This window comes from Arachis stenosperma, chromosome 8, assembly GCF_014773155.1.
Source record: "Arachis stenosperma cultivar V10309 chromosome 8, arast.V10309.gnm1.PFL2, whole genome shotgun sequence".
In the NCBI taxonomy this organism is placed as follows: domain Eukaryota; kingdom Viridiplantae; phylum Streptophyta; class Magnoliopsida; order Fabales; family Fabaceae; genus Arachis; species Arachis stenosperma.
In genome coordinates this window covers 48,796,823-48,814,817 of record NC_080384.1, presented here as the reverse complement: position 1 = coordinate 48,814,817, position 17,995 = coordinate 48,796,823, and the positions used below count along the sequence as shown (strand labels likewise).

The 17,995-nt window shown below is 33.1% G+C and overlaps 3 protein-coding genes across 9 annotated transcripts; 1 reads left to right on the top strand and 2 right to left on the bottom strand.

Annotated features, from left to right (window-relative positions):
• Nucleotides 1-685: 685 nt before the first annotated feature.
• Nucleotides 686-8,563, bottom strand: LOC130944192 (RNA-dependent RNA polymerase 6). 7 transcript variants are annotated; one of them, XM_057872385.1, is made up of 3 exons: nucleotides 8,157-8,563; nucleotides 2,426-5,146; nucleotides 686-2,042 (listed from the first exon to the last, which is right to left on the bottom strand). In XM_057872385.1, the coding sequence occupies exons 2-3, from the start codon at nucleotides 5,132-5,134 to the stop codon at nucleotides 1,143-1,145; spliced, it is 3,609 nt and encodes a 1,202-aa protein (XP_057728368.1). In that variant the 5' UTR covers nucleotides 5,135-5,146; nucleotides 8,157-8,563; the 3' UTR covers nucleotides 686-1,142. The 7 variants fall into 7 exon arrangements, with proteins under 7 accessions (XP_057728368.1, XP_057728365.1, XP_057728366.1 ...); XM_057872382.1 differs by having other exon boundaries at nucleotides 8,170-8,562; XM_057872383.1 differs by lacking the exon at nucleotides 8,157-8,563 and adding an exon at nucleotides 6,036-6,363.
• Nucleotides 8,564-11,894: 3,331 nt separating this feature from the next.
• LOC130946443 (protein BUNDLE SHEATH DEFECTIVE 2, chloroplastic-like) lies at nucleotides 11,895-13,746 on the bottom strand. The gene is made up of 5 exons (XM_057875195.1): nucleotides 13,552-13,746; nucleotides 13,356-13,444; nucleotides 13,192-13,261; nucleotides 12,515-12,611; nucleotides 11,895-12,156 (listed from the first exon to the last, which is right to left on the bottom strand). Exons 1-5 carry the CDS (start codon nucleotides 13,607-13,609, stop codon nucleotides 12,078-12,080), a joined length of 393 nt encoding a protein of 130 aa, XP_057731178.1. The 5' UTR covers nucleotides 13,610-13,746; the 3' UTR covers nucleotides 11,895-12,077.
• A 2,799-nt stretch (nucleotides 13,747-16,545) lies between these two features.
• Nucleotides 16,546-17,556, top strand: LOC130946333 (mitochondrial import inner membrane translocase subunit TIM17-2-like). The gene has a single exon (XM_057875027.1). It carries the CDS (start codon nucleotides 16,597-16,599, stop codon nucleotides 17,257-17,259), a length of 663 nt encoding a protein of 220 aa, XP_057731010.1. The 5' UTR covers nucleotides 16,546-16,596; the 3' UTR covers nucleotides 17,260-17,556.
• Nucleotides 17,557-17,995: the final 439 nt, after the last annotated feature.

Genomic DNA, 17,995 nt, shown 5'->3' with positions numbered 1-17,995 from the left:
GAAGTTTAGAAATAACATTATTTCTTGATGAAACAAGAAGGGGTTTCTCAATTGATGCATAAGGATATATATTACAATGAACATCATAATCTTAATATTGGTCACTTCAATAAAGGAAAAACTGCATACACCCTTTCTTTCTATACTGGGTCAATATCTTAAAGGCATTAACTAACACATTGTCTGTATAAAGATTTATAGACTGTCAACCAAAAATATAATTTTTACATACAATTTTTTTTCAGTTATGCAAAGAGTTAAATTATTTTAGTGATATGGCTATACATAATAATAATAATAATAATAATAATAATAATAATAATAATAATAATAATAATAATAATAGAGAATAAGAGTGTGAAAGTGAAGTTGAAGTGGGAAAGAAGAAAAAGAAAATAAAGATCAGAATTTTACTATTTAGACCTCTTTGATTGTGCTTCATTCTTTTGCAAAAATTTCATAACATAATATTATCATTAAGCATCTGAGCTTTAATTTGAAGTGGATGCTTTTATAAAATGAATAGAATTAGCAATTTATGGCAACTCCATGAATTGTATATGCTGCTTATGCAAATCTTATCAAGTGCAATTTGTGATAGGAATTTTCAACCCCAAGAGGGAACACAATGCCAAACACACCCTTAGGAACAAGCAGTGAGCACAAAATTTCACATCCATATCATGGTACTCAATTAATGAATTTCCACAATTACCAGGTTCACCAATACCATGTTCAAAGCAGTAGTCCTTATAGAAACATACTACTTATGCAATTCACATATGCACACAGCACACGTTCAAGAAAAAGGCTGCTCAAAGCATGAGTCATGTAACTCAATGAGAATTGAACTTGGTGTAATGTAAAGGATTCCCCAATACAAGTTGCAATTTCACATATTGAAATCTACACAAACTCACTTTCAGTCTATATACATAACATCCTGCACAACAGGACAAGCAGTACAAAATGCAATCCATACAAATTGCCTCAAAAGCAAAGGAACTTAAACTGATCAGTGAAACACCAAACAAAAACACAATATTAAGAAACACATGCATATTGTTCGCAGTGAACGCATGTTCACCAACATACTTCAAAGTGGCAGAGTGGTCTTATTGCCGGGATCAAGTAAAACCAGACTATAACCTTTCGGATAGGTACTTTGCCAGGGAATCAACTGGCCTAGTGGAGTCGAAGTTTCCAAAGTTTCGATGCCTTATCTTCATGCGAGCAAGGTAATCAACAGCAATCCAGGGGAAACTCAGCATCACCACATTCCCCAAACTACCTGGCTCCTGGCTCTCTGGGGACTTGAATTGCAGTTCAAGGGACTTCTTTACCCACTCAGGATGATATGTCACCTGATACCACGCCGAAGCTTTCTTTTCATACAACAGATTCTTTTCTTCGTCACTTAATTCTCCTGCATCTGGGTTCAAATTCAATTTCTCGAACATGTTCCGGAATTCTTTTTTCAGGGCACTATATGAGTGTTTGAGTCTCTCCTTCAGCTCCCCTTGCTTCCTACTGTTGTATTTTGGCATAGACCAGATCTGCCCAGTGACAACCTCTTCTTCTCTTTTCACTTTATATTGACCAAGAAGTCCACTCAATTGACCATCATAAGAGCACTTCTTTTCCCATGCATCAGCAATAAAATCAGCAGATCCTGGAACCTCAAGATCTGTATCGTAAGGTATGTCATCTGTTGGATAGTTCAAATCAGGTGCATCAATTTCTTTATCATAGGCATCTTTGATACTCCTGTAAAGTCTGCCAAGGATTTTTGTGGATTTATAGGATTGGTGCAGCTCCTTGCCCATAAAATCAGGGTACAATTTTGGTTTCAATTGAGGTGGCATCGCAACAATCTTCCCAGTCTTTGGAAAATCAACTGCAGTTGCTGCTAACTCAGCCAGTTTTATGCATTTCTCGTCCAAGGCACCATACTCGCTGCAATCAGCGTGTACAACATGTGCATTGCATATGGTACCCAAATGCTCATTGACCATGTTTCTGACAAAAAAATCTACAATGTCCTGCAGAATGAAAGACAGACAGTTTTCAATTGCTGAGTCACACCGTTAACAGAAAAAATGGCAATGAGAAAAACCAACTTAAAGCATATCCTAGATCAAGGTTGCAGAAGACTGTGCAAGTCCGTACATAAACATGTGCAACATAACACACACAACATGAAGCTAAAAACATACTATGTTTTATTTCCTAGTTTACTCACAATTCGGTATTACAGTGTTCCCCCTATATGAAATATTATCTCATTAATGCAAGTTCCTACCAGAAATTCACACAGAAATGAAATTAAAATTTTCATATTAACCATGGGCCATGGACAATACTGCACACTACTGCTAGTTAATGAGGAAATTCATAGATAAAGTTTGGAAAGAAAAGCATATACCCGAGTAGTGACTTGACGGTTGGTACGTTGGCTTTCTTGTGCAGTATAATCCATAGGTATCCAGCTACTCTTACTAGGTGGAATAAGATTTTCATCCCATGTGGCAAAATAAAGATCCCCATCAAGGTCACTTCCAGAAGCCTCATTTGTATGAGGTCTGTCCCCTTTTTGAGGGAACACAAGACAATCATGTAAATGATGCAATTCAGGAGCATCAACTGCCTCCAAAACCCTTACATCACCTGGGTGAAGACAAGGATTTTTTGCTATAACCACCAAACCTTTCACTATGTGAAGGTTCTTTGTCTCTGAAAATCTTGACCCATGCTTTGAGAAACAATTCTCAAGTGAGGGAGTAGACACTTGAACAAAGCATTGCCCTTGTTCAAGCACAGCCAACTCATCTAATACACCCATCAACCACCGGCCAGAAGATACAAAAATCCTAGACTTTTCTCTGAGTCCCCATAACTGTGCAGCACGTGTGGAAGTCAACATACCTCTAAGGTGAGGTTCATTTTGGGGGTTGAAACCACAACTTAACATTATTGCTGCAGCATTTCCATGCTCAGCACAGGATTTCGTAAGAACTTCAAATGCCACATTGGCATCCACAAGCATTTCATTTAACCTTGAAATCATTGCATTCTGCATTTGCCAAAATATTTCATCTGATACATCCAATGCTGAAAGCAATGTTATAATCTGCCTATTCAGAAATCCAGGCTGAAACCTAGTCCAGGCACAAATCTCCAAGGTCTTATGATTAGAAGAAAACTTGTCCATACTAGGCCTTAAAGAGAGCCGATGCTCATCCCCTTTGGCAGGCCAAGAGGCTACTACCCCTTTAAAACCAGCAAATCTGATCTGATATGCAGAGGGCACACTGTCCAATTTCAACTTTTCAGCAACTTCCCCTGCCAGATCAGTAGTAATAATACCGATGCCATCGGAGAAAACATAGTTATTCCTTACAATATCTGGCAAACGATAGTTAACCTCACCATCTGCAACTTGAACTGTTGCATAAGTGGATGAAAAACACTGTCCCATCCGAGCAGCACATTTTGCAATATTGTGTATTTTGAACTTTCCCATCCAATTTCTTATGGTATCACAAGTTTCGTTGCTTGCGTTAGCAAAAAACCAAGCAGAACGATCCCGCAGTTGATTGGAAGAGAAGGCCAAAAATGAATACTTTCGGCCACATAAATGAAACCCCTCTTCCAAGATATTCTTCACCCTCCTATATATTAGTGTCTTCTGCGGAAAGGAGTTTGAAGTGATTTCCTTCACTATGGGAGCAACATAATAGTTAAGAGCATTCGCATTGATTGTTTGCATGCCTTCATCCATAAAGGTGACCCTTAAGAAACGATCTGAAAGTTCTTTGTAGTTTCTAAGAACCCTGTTGGACAGTTCAACCTCTGGTGGTATACAGTAGGCTTTAGTTGGAGTGATGACCAGTCTTCTAACCTCAACAACATCATCTAACTGTTTCGAGTTCTGATAAAGTTTTGGATTTCTGAGCAACCATTCTTGGACTTGTTTCAGCCTCTTAGCTGCATCAAACACTGGACGCTTGTATGAACATAAGTGTTTCAGCGCAGCCACATTGACCTCCTTAGGTTGATTTCTCAGCAATTCAAAAAACTCATCTGACAAACTGTGTTGATTGATTATACCTTTGTGCAAGACAGCATTAACCAAGAATATAACATCAAAAGCAACACCTTTCTGTGAATGAATGCAGAAGAAAGGATCTGACATGGATACACCAAAATCTAGTTCATCCAGTACCCTAGGTGGTCGCCTAAGTGAAATATCTTGCACTCTTTGAGCTCTCAAGTAATGCATGGCCTTAACCAATTTTGCACCGTGGCGTGGTGGTATTGAAATTCTATAAAAATTGCATCGACCAATGGCCCCACTTGGTGTAAAATCAGTGGTCCTAGCCCACGGATCATCATCATCAAGCAAATCAATTGGAGATTCTACAATGTCATCATCTGCAGTTCTATACCAAACCCAAGGAGCGGAAGCAAGGTGCAATAAAACAACAAAAGATGACATATCCTTATATTGCTTTATCTCATTTATGTCTCTCACCAAGAATCCCACCTGAAAATCACACTTTATGACTGCTTTTGTTTCTTTTCCTTTGAATGCAAATACAACGTCCTTATTGAAACAAACTTTGCACATGCTATCAAAAGGATCCACTAGAAAGTTTACCCCTTTGTTAGGTCCTCTCCAAGCGACTACAAATTCCTCAGGTTTAACTAAAGTACCAATTTCAACAAGTACATCACACATCTTAAAAGGAGTTGTCTTTCTCCTCCTCTGCCTTAAGAAGTGTGGATTTTCAGGACCACAACTAACTTTCAACGGCGAGTTATTCAAAACTAGATCACCTCGACCTGCAGCATTAAGAGCCTCAGCTACATATTCCGACATTGCGAAATGCACAAAGGCATGGGGCTCCACCTTCTGATAGGCATCAGTTTTTTTAACCCGTGTAGTATCAATGATGCTGAAATCTGGATATGACTCTGGAGGGGTCCAAGATGTCTTCAAGCGACACCTATCTACCATTCCAATTTTCTCTTCCAAGAATACCACAAGATCATTTGCTCTGACCACACGGTCAAATCCACCAATGCTAACCTGAGTAACCACGGTCTCCTTTTCACTTCCTTCAGAATCCATTTTCTCAAGATCCTGAAAAATTATAAATCGCACAATTTATCAGAAATTCAGAATTCACAAATCAATACTTGGCTGCAGGAAACCTTCAATCCCAACAAATCCCCAAAGCGGAATTCAGTAGGCTATAAATAAGCAACAAACCAGCATTCAAAACAAACACAAGTAGTTCACTCCTCTGATCAATTTCGGCTTAAGTTTATTAAAATATAAAATATATTAAAAATACGAAAAAGGAAAAAAAATAGAGAAGATAAGTTCATGTTTTGCTGGCAACCAAACAGACCCTGTACATACATCAAATGCAAATAACTAAGATACAAAACATATCCAAGCATTTCAAAATGAAAACCATTACACAGAACAGAAAACAACAACAGAAGAAAAAGCCAAAAAAAAAAAATGCAACTTGGGACTTGAGAGGCACATTTCAACAAGTAGCTTGTAGAACACAATTTACAAAACAAATTAACCTGTGAAAGCACAAAGGGAGAAAGCACTGACATCCAAAACGAAAAAGATTGTGTAAGCTACAGCTCAGTATGGAAAGCAACAGAACAAGCATCAGTTACATATAGATCTGATCCAAAAATTCTTTGTTTCTCCTTCTTCAGTGAGTCAAATCCTAGAATTCAGGCATCAATTACAAGTTAAAGTTAAACCAGCCGCACAAGGAAGTAGGGCTTCAACTCTTAACAACACAGAAGCATAGGATTCGATGCAGAGGGAACATGTGTTGCAAAGTAACCCTCTTTGGTTCTTTCCCTGTATCCTAATTCTCAATTGCAATTAAAGTAGCACTCCAAAGTCCTAATTTCAAGAAAAGCAAATGGTGTAACATGGCTGACCCATTAACCAGCAAGGACTTAAAAGATACAATTTTGATCAATACACTTAATCTAACCTAATCAAGCATCATCATCATCATCATAATCAACTGAACAATCCAACGACACCGTCTTGATCATCAACCAATTATAGAAACAGAAAAAAAGGAATTACATTACAGGAGAAAGTAGAAAGATAACTGATTGAATGAGGAGTGGGAATGGGAAAATGGCGAAGGAAAAGTGGGATTTTGAAGTTGGAAGAAGAAAAGTGTGTTGGAGTGAGGGGGTTTAGAATAGTGTGAGTGTGAGTGTTGGAAATGAGTTGCCTTCGGAACGAAGTTTATGAGAGTAATTAACTAACTACAGACAACACAAGCATCTTCTCTCTCCTCCTTTTCTTCTTTTCAAGGTTGCATGAACCAAACCAGTTAATGAACCGATAGAGTGACTGATTTAATGGTTTAATCAAAATTTAACCGGTTTAATTAAATATAAAATTATTAAAAATTTAATATATAATTTTAAATATTTAAATTTAATTATTTTTAAACTAATAAAATTTAAAATTTTATAATTTTATGTAATAAATCATTCATAATCTATTACTAAAAGTTTATAAACAACTTCCAAGTTTATAACTACAAAAATCAAACAAACACACAATGATCTACCACAAAAAAAAAAACATTAATATGCAAGTTTTAAACTAAACAAAAACACTACTCATCGCAAATCATAATCATCATTAAGAGTTCCCATAAATTAACTCAGCAAAAAATACTCAACACAATCATTCAAATGAACCATCAACCATTATTTTAAAAAATCAGCAACAACATTATTTCAGAAAATTTAACAAAATTCAACAAAACACCATCATCCATCATCCTTCGAAGTTTAACAAAATAAGCAAAAATTAAAAAAAATTGAAAAATCAGCAACTTGGAGTCAGATTTCAGTGACCCAAAATCAGTAAAATTAACAAAATAAACATAAATTGAAGCAGCTTTGTTAACCAACAGTGAGGGAGGAAGAAAAGTGAGCTCGGACAATGTAAACTAAACATACCTTTTTAACCTTTTATTCTGTGTAGATGCAAAAATCTTTGAACCAAAACAAAATATTTTATTTATTCTTTAATCTTTAACCTTTTTAACAAAAGAGTTTTGCCTTGTATTTTATTTTCTGACATTTTTTTTAAATATTTTATGATGTATATTGATAGGATTAGTATTGGACTAGTCCAATTAGAAAATTATACTATAAATAGAGGTATGACGTAATAATATAGGGATATCCATTATGTAATGAGAAACTCTATTTTTCCTCTTTCGTTCTAATTCTAGGGATTTCTCCTCTATTTTGTCTGATTTTCTATCTAGTTCTCTATTTCTTGATACAACTTCGTATCAAATGGTGCCTTCATTGAACACCATACCAAACTCCCATGGTAATTCCTCGGATTTGATTTGGGATCAAATTCAAACTAGTTTACAAAGCTTGAATTCAGATTATCAAAAATGGACCAAGATACTTGAAGAAATTCAAGCAACTTGCACCAAAATTTGTGCAACCTTGCACGATCATCAACAACTCCAGCAGTCTCCAATTTTCCAGATTCACGACAACCAGAGGCAGATAATTCAACAACTCCTGAAGCAGAAATTTCCACAGCTCTACAATTTGGAGAACAACACACCACGGGAGCAGAAGGAGAATCCTCAGATTTTAATTTGGTAATTCAATCACAACAACAGCAACTTGAAGAATCACCAAGCAGAAAATTTAGTTACTCATCACACAGCAAGTCAGCAACAAATCTACGAGCAGAAAATCTCACAACACACTCAGATTATGCAATACAAACAGAAATTCCAGCTCACACAGAAGAAGAAGAAGATGAAGAAGACGCAGAAGAAGAATCAGATTTCTGTTTCCTAGTCCAACCACAGCAGCAACAAGCAAAATCAACAGAAATGGCAGTTCAAACAACAATTCAGCAATCCTCATTGTCAAGTTATATTTACAAAGATGCGGTGCCACAATTTCAGCAACAACAACAAAATTCATGCCAAACTTCAAAAATCATGGATGCAGAAGAAGAAGAACTCGATGCAAATTCAGATTCAACAAACAATTCAACAACAAATTTGCAGAATGTATCAACAATTTTAGATCCAGATTTTCAAATCGACATCCAAACAAAACCTCGAAGGTGTGGCGGAGGGTTCCGGCGCGTTTCTCCGATCTTGGCAAGACCAGCTCCACTCCTTGCGGCGGTCTTCCCTTGGGATCGCGAAGAGTAGGCTCGAACGACGAAGAAGCAGGTGGCAGCGGCGTTTCCAGGGAATCGCGACGGAGCACGAGACAGCGACGGGTTGCCGCAGCTAGCAGTGGATTCTGCAGCGGACGGTGCGAACGGAACCGAGGGAAGGTGGAGAAGGAGCCACTGGAGCCAGACGGTGGTGCTTGGCTCGCCGACGGTGGTTCTTCCGACAGCAGCCCCGCACTAAGTTGAGAGGGAGAGAGGAGAAATGAGGTTGTTGCTTGACTGATCCTTTGGGATTTCAGTTTTGGAGTGCCTGAAACTTGCGACTTTGTGAGTAGTTCTGAAGAACACTTTCTGTGCCATGACCAATTAATTCGTGCCACGTGTAAAGCCCCAACACGACTCTCTCACCTTCTCGTTTGCCCTGTACTCAAGGTCTAACCGTCTAAGGGGAGCATTGTATATTCCTGATTTTCTTTATAAATTTTTTAAAGAGAAACGAATAAATTTTATTAATTTATATATGCGAATTCTGATAATTATATGTGCAAATTATATATTTATCGTATATAAAACTCTTGTAAATATAAAGATAAATTATTATTCGTCAAATACTCAATAAAAATAATAGCATTTGTTAGTCATGTAATATTATTTTAAATTAAAATCTATATTTACTTTTATATTTTTTAAAAACTATTCACATTTTTACATTCTAGTAATTATTTCATTGTGTGGTTACAAATGTAATAGAGATATGCGTAATCTGATTTATTGTAAACGAATTTGTTTTTAAAAAAAATAACGACGAAACTATGTTTACAAATATCTTGTAATTTACACGATAAATGAGATATTAATAACAAAATCTAAACACTAAAAAGATGTTTGTACCACTATTTTGATAAATTTAGAAAATAAAATCGATATATTTGATTATGATTTTAAATTTTTGGCAATAGTATAAAAGATATTAGAGTAAAGTATTGTTTTTGTCCCTAACGTTTGGGGTAAATTATATTTGTGTCCCTAACGTTTAAATTATTTTATTTGTATCCCTAGCGTTTGTAAAAGTGATTCAATGTTATCCTACCATCAATTACACATCATGAACACTTTAATTTGAGTTTTAAAAATCTCTTCTTAAAGTTAGAATACAAATGTCTGAGATAGAGTTGATTATCCACTCCGAAAAATAGCTCATCAAAAGTATATAGCGATCTCAGATGTGTCGATATCAATGGTGACTCATTATTTTGATGAAAAATTTCTTCGGACAGAAGAAGATTATGTAAACACTTACTCGAAATCTCACTTATCAGATTCCATTGTGTCTTCCACAATGGAATCTGAAGAATTCGCCATGATATATCTGATCCATGCATAATATCATGAAAAATGGATACAAATTTTTGGCTGCTACTTAGTATCGGCAATAGGTCTGAAACTAATTCCTACAACATTTACATAATTCACTTTTCTAAAACATAATTGAATCTAAACACAAATAGTGGGTATAATATTAAAATCGAACACATTCAAGTGAGATCTAATTGAGAATGAATACATTCAAGTGAGAATAATTGAAAAATATAATCTGATTTGTTAGTATAATTGATAGTAGGATAACATTGAATCACTTTTATAAACGTTAGGGATATAAATAGGACGATTTAAATGTTAGGGACACAAATAAGACTTACCCTAAATATTGGGGACAAAAATGATACTTTACTCATCTCTTTATCATATTACTCTTTTCTCTTTGTCTCTTTACGCTGCTCTAGTTTCTCTGTTTAATGTGTATATTTATAGTTTTTGTAAATTTCGTTATGAATAGTTAGCATGTCCCAAGTATAGGTTCATTAAGTCTAGACTGAAACAGCTTAACTTTTCATATTATACCTAACTATAGACGCAACTCAAATACTAACTATATTGCTCCTATTTTGCTTACTAATCACCATTTATTTCTGTTGTTGAAACTTTACCGACTTTTTCTTCGATTTTTATCCTTTTTTTTCAACTTTTTATCTTTCCTTTGTCTTTACTCACTAAAATCTTATTATCACTCCCTAAATTTTTAATGAAGGTAATTATGAGATTCTGCACTTAAAGTTGTCTTTCTACAGCTTTTACGAAAACTGTCTTTTTCGGATTATTTTATTATTATTAATAAAATATAATTTTTAATATTTTTACTTTAACCACCCTAACTTTTAATATTTACAAAGTAACCCCCAAACACCAAAATAATTACTTCCTTTCCCTTTTTAAGATAAAAAAAGGTGTTCTTCAGCGTTCTTCATCATACTCAAAGTGTTCTTCGTAAATACTTCAAATTCTTTTCTCTGTTTTTATCCATTTTTCAATCTTTTCGGTAACCGATTTTTACCAAAATTCAAAATAAAGTTGCAGCCACCAAAATTTCATATTTTTCACTTGATTTCAACACAAAATCAACCCCAATTTAAGGGTTAGGGTTCGTTTTTCTGAGCTGCCCAAGAACACAAATTCATAACTTGAATTTCATCAAATTTTTACTAAAATTTCATCAAGAATCATTCATATAAATAATCAATTTCAAGCATAACCAAACTATACAATAATTACACAACTCAAACACAATTAATCAATATTAATTTCACCAAACTTTACCTTGATTTGTTACCTCAAATTCGATTATGCTTTTAGGTGTTCTTTAAACACTTTTTCCTCCTAAAACACATCAAGAACAACTTTGAATCCATAAAACCTCAACTGATCGAATCTTAATCAACATGTTAGGAAGGGATTCCTCACCTTAAACGTGCTGAAAATAGAAAATTATTGACTCACAAATCAAGCTAAGCAAGAGAAGGAAGAACATAAAGAAAATTCATGTTTAACATAATTTTCATGAAACCGAACCAAAGCGGGGAATGAACAGCCATCTTACCTTATTTCTAGCCTTGATTAGTCATATGATTTTGAAGAAAAAGAAGAGAGGATATTTTTATCGGATTAGAATTTTGATTTGAGTTTTAATCTAGAAGAAATCAATCTTTGAAGATTAAGTGTTCATGAAGTTTTCTCTATTTTCTCTCTCTTCAATTTCGGCCAAGGAAACATCAAATGACCAGCTGAAGTGTCTTGGGGGTGAGGGGAGAGCTGTGATTGGTTGACTTGGGAGGTGGTTAAAATAATATTAAAATATCCCAAATGTATAACTACTAAAACTAGATGTAGTGGAACACACTTAAAAACGTATTCATAAATTCTTTTCTGATCTACTAGTATAAATAACACTAGTAACATATTTAATACGAGAATAGAAGATATATGATGAGGTATTAGCATTGCTAAAGTCGTTAAAGAGTGCTGGTATTAAACTGCACCAGAAGATTGTGAACCCAGTTAAACTGATATCCTGATTTAACTAAAACAGACCAGGTAACATTATAATATTATTCAAGCAGCTCTAATACTAATATAATATAATATTATGTTACTATTTCTCTTTTCTCATGAATCGAGTCTAGTTCGTCAAACTGAGACTAATTACAAAAACTAAAATAAAAAACTCCTAACCGATACGGCTCAAAAACTAGATTTTTTGCGACTGCATTGTTGAGTTTACCTCGAAAGAAGTTCTGACTTAGAGATAACATAATGATAAGGAGGATTGAGATGCTTAATGATATAGCAGGGTGTTTTCTTCGGTGATCTTCTGAAAAATTATGTGTCTTTAGAAAAGATCTCGCGTACTCAAAAATTAGGTTGTTACATCCAAACACAAATATTACATATATTTGTCACTTGAAAGTAATAAATTAAATTCATTGAGGTAATCATGGTTCCCACTTCCCTACTGATCATGAGTGCTCAAGAAGCCACCCACAAATCCAGCTCCATTGCAATTTCCACATAATATTTCCTTCCTTCCCCTGCAATGAAAAAGGAAAAACAAATTATAAGGAAATATTATAGGAAAGTAACATTACAGAAATCCAATGAGGAAACATTTGCTTAAACTCCATAGTTTAAGTTATGGGACATAAATTTTTTTAGTGTATTGTTCTATACAAGAGTCAACTGTATAGATGAAATAATGACAAATCATATGCATTTTATTATGAGTTTAATAAGGAAAGTAAATGTCAACTAATGCTAGTATTCATTACTATGTTTTACATTTTAAAATAATAATAGCAATTAACTATCTAAGTAATTTTATGTAGATAATTTTTTTTTTTAAATTGATAGTTATTTTAAGAAAAGAAAAATAACAATTTGTTAATATACCCGCAAAGCCAGCATGAATCACCAGCTTTAAACTGTCCATTGAAAACATCAACAGAGTTCACCCCACTACCTTTGCACTGAGAGCATTGAACTGCTCCTGTTTATTACACAAACAAAAACTATAATAAAATGTCATAACTGCATCTTATGTTTTCTCTTATTCTTATCTTTTTAATTAAACAAATTATGTCAAAGATATTCAATTTGAATGAGTAAGCATAACCTCCAATTATCTTATAAGTATTGCATAAGTTCTTTTTTATTTTATATCATATTTCGTTTAAATTATTTCATTTAAAGATAGTTGAAACAAGAATAAACTCAAAAACTTATATTAATAAAATAAAAAAATTAACATATCTTTATGATAATAAGAAATTTCCTCTAATTTTTTAAATTTATTTTTAAAAAATACTAAAAGACTATCATAATTTATTATTTTTAGTTATTAGTTAGTCATCAATATTTAAAATATGAGTTAAAATATGTTATTAGATTACTAAAATAAAGAAATTGAATATCTGATTAAAAATAATGGTCAAAAACAATAAATTTAGATGGTTCTTTAACATTTTTTTAATTTTAATATGTGGTCAAATTAATAAGATCAAAGAGAGAAAGTAAAAGAAATTGTATATGATATTATAGCCATGAAAAATGAAAGGTATTAATCTTACCATTTCCATCACAATCTGCACATATCATACTATTGGGTTTGGTGTTTTGCTGGTTTCCTTTTGCATTAGCCTACATCAAATAGAGAACTAATTAACCAGTGGGTTATTATAGCTTAGTGCTAACTAAGCTTAAGGAGAATAATTAAGATAAAATCTTTTTGTACCTTGGCAATGAATTTAGAAGTGGAAGAACGTTGAAACACAGAGTTGACTCTGTTGTGCTTTGAATTTGCAGGGTTCTTAATATAAATACCTAATCAATGTAAAGCACGATATATAAATAGATAAGTATCAAATATAAATCACTAATAATAAATATTATAAAGATAACAGAAATCAAATGAAGATATAGTGTGTAACCTGGTGTTGGTGTAATTGTAAGGGAAGTTAGAAGTGATAGGCACAGAGCTGGAGCCATTATAGTTATATTTTGTTCAAGTGTTGGTTGTGATAAATTGATAGTGAAGTATTATCAATGGAAGCAGTGGGGACTGTGAATTAGATATTATGGTGCTGCTGGACACTAGGGAAAGGAATGGTTGATTGAGATATTTATTATTCAGATATTTTTCTTTTCTTTTTGCTCACTTCCTCTTGTATTTTTCTTTTTTTTTTCTTTTTTATTTGGTAGCATTGCATTTTGCTGTTATTTTAGTAGAGTGATAAATAAATTCTTGAAAATGTACATTATGAATAGACTAATTCATAAAGAAAAAAAATATTAATAAAATTCTCTATTATAGTAAATAGAGTGAATACCCAACTCGACTTCTAACAATTATCTCAAAAGGACTACAAGGCTTTTAACAAAAAAAATACTCAATTCGTATTGAGCTTTATTTTTATGGGACTGATTAGTCCTTGTGCAAAAAAAAAAAAACAGATACAGAGACTAATCAGTCCCATAAAAATAAAATTCAGGAGCCGGATTGGATATTTTTTTATGTTAAGAATTTCGTTGTCTTTCGAAATAATTGTTAAAGCCATTTAAGATTTTTTTTAAATATGGATAAATTAGTTTAAGTTAACACCTTTTATTCATAAGGATTAATTTAAATGTAATATATCAACAACTGCTATCAAAAAAAATATTATTGATACTTTTTTTAGAGTTAATCTATACAAACCGTTAATTTTTAAGAATTTATTAATTATTTTGTTTTTTTTTTTGGGGTATTGCATTGTTAACTTGTTATGATTCTAAAGAGTGAAGTTCATTTTCATTGGACCCTGTATGAAGGGGTTGGGAAAAAGTTGGGCTTGCTAACATGTAATTATAGAAGCCGACTTAAAACTGTCTATAAATAGAAAAAAATCCAGACCGAAAAAAGAATGAAAATAAAATTATCTTTTATTAACAAACAAGTGTATAAATTAAAATTAAATACAAAATATATACGTATTAGATGAATATTAACTAAATGTCATATTTAAAATATTTTTTAATACATAACACGACAATTAAATAAAGTGTTCATATTTGCACGCTAAGTATAATACAAACATCATCCCATTATTTTACTTAAGGAGATATATAATACTTACAGGAAAAGTAAAACATCGAGCAGAATTCTAATATGCAAATTGTGAGCAAAAAAGTATTAGATTTCTTAACCATTTTTTTTTTGGAAGAAATCACAGTAAAAATCCCATGCTGAACGAGAGTGTACATTTGGTCATATTTGCATTGCTCACATAATGCAAGCAAAAGCAAGAACTTGGCCACAGAAGTTATCTCTTTCACTCCAGTGGAGAAGCTAAACCATGCATGTAGTAGAGAATGATATGACACATTAATAGCATTTAGGTAAATTTCATTTTAGGTAAATCAATTACTCTGCTGAACTTTCAAAAAAACAACAACAATAATAACAATAATAATAAAAGATAAATTACACTAACACTTCATTATATATTTAGGTTTTTTTTTATTTAAATAAACAAAAGAAATATATTATTTCCAACAATAAGCAAAAGTGAAAATAGTTGTTTGAATAAGCAAGAGGTATAATTTTGCAATACCCTAAGGCAATTGAAATTAAAGAACATTTTGCATGAGGTAGTAGAAAATTGAGTATTTATTTAAAATGAAATACATTTTGCTTGAGCTTCATACAAAATGAGGTGATTTTCCCGCCTAAATTATGCATATTGTTTGTGAGAAGGCATGGTATAGGGCCGAATTCTGTCAAACTAATTCCGTATAACTTGTTAAAAAATGGGTCGGGTTAGAAATTTAAGACCGCTATAACAAAAGAATTCATATAACTCATACAAACTAATTTATGGATTTTGACGGGGCGAAACAAGTTTACCTGGTGAATCTATGCATTCTATTATTTATTTCAAAAAATTTAGTTAATGATTATATTTATTAGATATTTAGACTTATAAAAATTTTAATATTTATGAATTTAGAAATCATATTTTTTATTTTTAGAAATTATAAATTTATTAAAATATTTTTAAAATTATATATTTTTTAATATTTAATAATTAAAAACAAATACAAAAATTGGAGGACTTAACCACCAACCCACCAATCCACCATTAGGTGGGATGGAAATATGGAATAGAAATTTGAAATTGGCAGACTAGCCCATTAAATGACGTACTTTTGGTGGGGCAGAATGAACTAATTCTTTGTCACTCTTAATTACGAAAAAAATAAGATTACATTTTGATTTATCTAAAATCTATAATTAAAAACACATAAATTTATAAATTTTTTTCCACTTACACAAATTGATAAATTATAAATTAATCTATTTAAATAAATAAAAATCTTTTTATACCAAATAGCACAACAGAAACTTAAAAGTGTTCATATTTATATTATAAACAAAAATGCAAATATACTTTTAAGCTACTAGTATAAGTATAAGAATTTAATTTTATACAATATAATAATATATTATTATATAAAAAAAATATTTAATTTTTAAATTTATTATTTAAAAATTTATAAATATAATTAGATCTACACGTCTTTCTTATCATGCTTTAAGTGCTCCTTTAAAAATCAATCTTATTGAGTTTTACATGTTCTCTAAACATTGTTGTTTGTTTTTTCTCCCTCAAGCACAGCATCTCTCTCTACATTTTTACTATTACCGTATATTTCGGTCTTCCTCAACCATTTCATTAAAATTTATTCAAGCTATCCAACTTGCAAGAACATATTAAATTTTTATTTGTTATTTTTTTTATAAATAAAATTTGTTATACTTGTCTTCTTCTGAAAATTATCTAAAAATTTTCATTGTTTTATCTTAATTTAAAATTTAAAATCAATTTAAAAATTAATATAAACAAGTGGCATGGTTCTCCCGTAAAACAATAACCAACATACAATAAAACAATGCTTCTTGCTTCTTTCTTCTCTTTCAGAGAGAGACCATTGCCATGGGAACCCCGGAGACAACACGCGAGCCCTGCCCTGATCGCATCCTCGACGATATAGGCAGCGCTTTCGGCATGGGAGCCGTTGGAGGCTCCGGCTTTCACTTCATCAAGGGCTTCTTCAACTCTCCCAAGGGTTCACGCCTCGTCGGCGCGTCACAGGAAGTGCGTCTCAACGCGCCGAGAATGGGCGGAAGCTTTGCGGTTTGGGGTGGACTCTTCTCCACCTTCGACTGCACCATGGTCTATGTTCGTCAGAAGGAGGATCCATGGAACTCAATCATATCTGGATTCGCTACGGGAGGATTTCTCTCCCTGCGTCAGGGACCCGCCGCCGCCACGCGCTCCGCCGTGTTCGGTGGTATCTTGCTGGCCCTTATTGAAGGAGGTATGATCATGTTTAACAAGGCCGTCTCTGCACGGCAGATGCCGCCTCTCACAGAGGAGCCTATGCTGGCTGGTTACCCTTCAGGTGGCATATTTCCGGGTCAGCACGGTCCTCAGCCTTATCCGCCGACGGCCTCGAAATTGGAGGCTAAAACTTCTTGGTTTGGTGGATTCTTCGGTGGAGGGAAGAAGGAGGAGCCGGCGTCTGGTGGAGGAAGCCAAACGAAGATTCTGGAGAGTTTTGATGCCCCACCGGTGCCGAATTTTGAGTACAAGTGAAAGAAACAAAAAAAAAAAAAACAGAGAAATAATTGGTCTTGGTGGGAAACAAATTCAAGGGTTAGGGTTAGAGTTTTTTTTACCGAGATTTTCGTATCAAAGATTATTGTGTCAGAGAAGTAGAGTTTTCAATTAACGTGTTCTTAAATTGATACTGTTATGCTATATTGCTATGTAGCTTGATTTTGTCGCCAAAGTAAGAAAATTTTAGAAAGATAAATGAATTCAGGTAGCATTGCACGATTAATTTTTTTGGATATTGGATAAAAATTGGTGTAATCCTTTAATATTGGAAGTTATGGTGTTTTACAAAATTATGGGGACTATAAAATTTGCAGAATGCAAATTGTCAGATTAATGTTTTTTTAATTTATAAAGACAATACACAGACTGCGTATTGTATTATTTTAATATTAAATTATAATACATATTAAATTATAATACACAGTCTGCGTATTGTAAATACACAGTCTGCGTATTGTCAATACAATACGTGTTCTGTGTATTGTGTTTGCACAGAGCAACGTCCCCATAATACTGTAAAATTCTATTTTTTGTAACATTAATATAAAACTCTCTCCACTCTTTCATATTAAAATAAAAAATTGGCATTGCACGGCATTCGGGCCGAACTAAATTGATTAGCTAAATCGAAAATCAAAAGAACAAAAAAAATCACATTTTGCTGCTTTTATTGTAGTTTGATTCGATTTTTAGTTCTAACAATAAAATCTCC

What these genes read in the sequence shown, in the direction of transcription:
- LOC130944192 (XM_057872385.1), bottom strand. Translation starts at nt 5,134, where the DNA reads ATGGATTCTGAAGGAAGTGAAAAGGAGACCGTGGTTACTCAGGTTAGC. An exon ending in ACCGTCAAGTCACTACTCGG is followed by an intron (nt 2,043 to 2,425) that starts GTATATGCTTTT and finishes TTCATTCTGCAG; the next exon opens with GACATTGTAGATTTTTTTGT.
- LOC130946443 (XM_057875195.1), bottom strand. Translation starts at nt 13,609, where the DNA reads ATGGCTCCAGCTCTGTGCCTATCACTTCTAACTTCCCTTACAATTACA. An exon ending in TACAATTACACCAACACCAG is followed by an intron (nt 13,445 to 13,551) that starts GTTACACACTAT and finishes TACATTGATTAG; the next exon opens with GTATTTATATTAAGAACCCT. An exon ending in TGCAGATTGTGATGGAAATG is followed by an intron (nt 12,612 to 13,191) that starts GTAAGATTAATA and finishes TGTAATAAACAG; the next exon opens with GAGCAGTTCAATGCTCTCAG.
- LOC130946333 (XM_057875027.1), top strand. Translation starts at nt 16,597, where the DNA reads ATGGGAACCCCGGAGACAACACGCGAGCCCTGCCCTGATCGCATCCTC.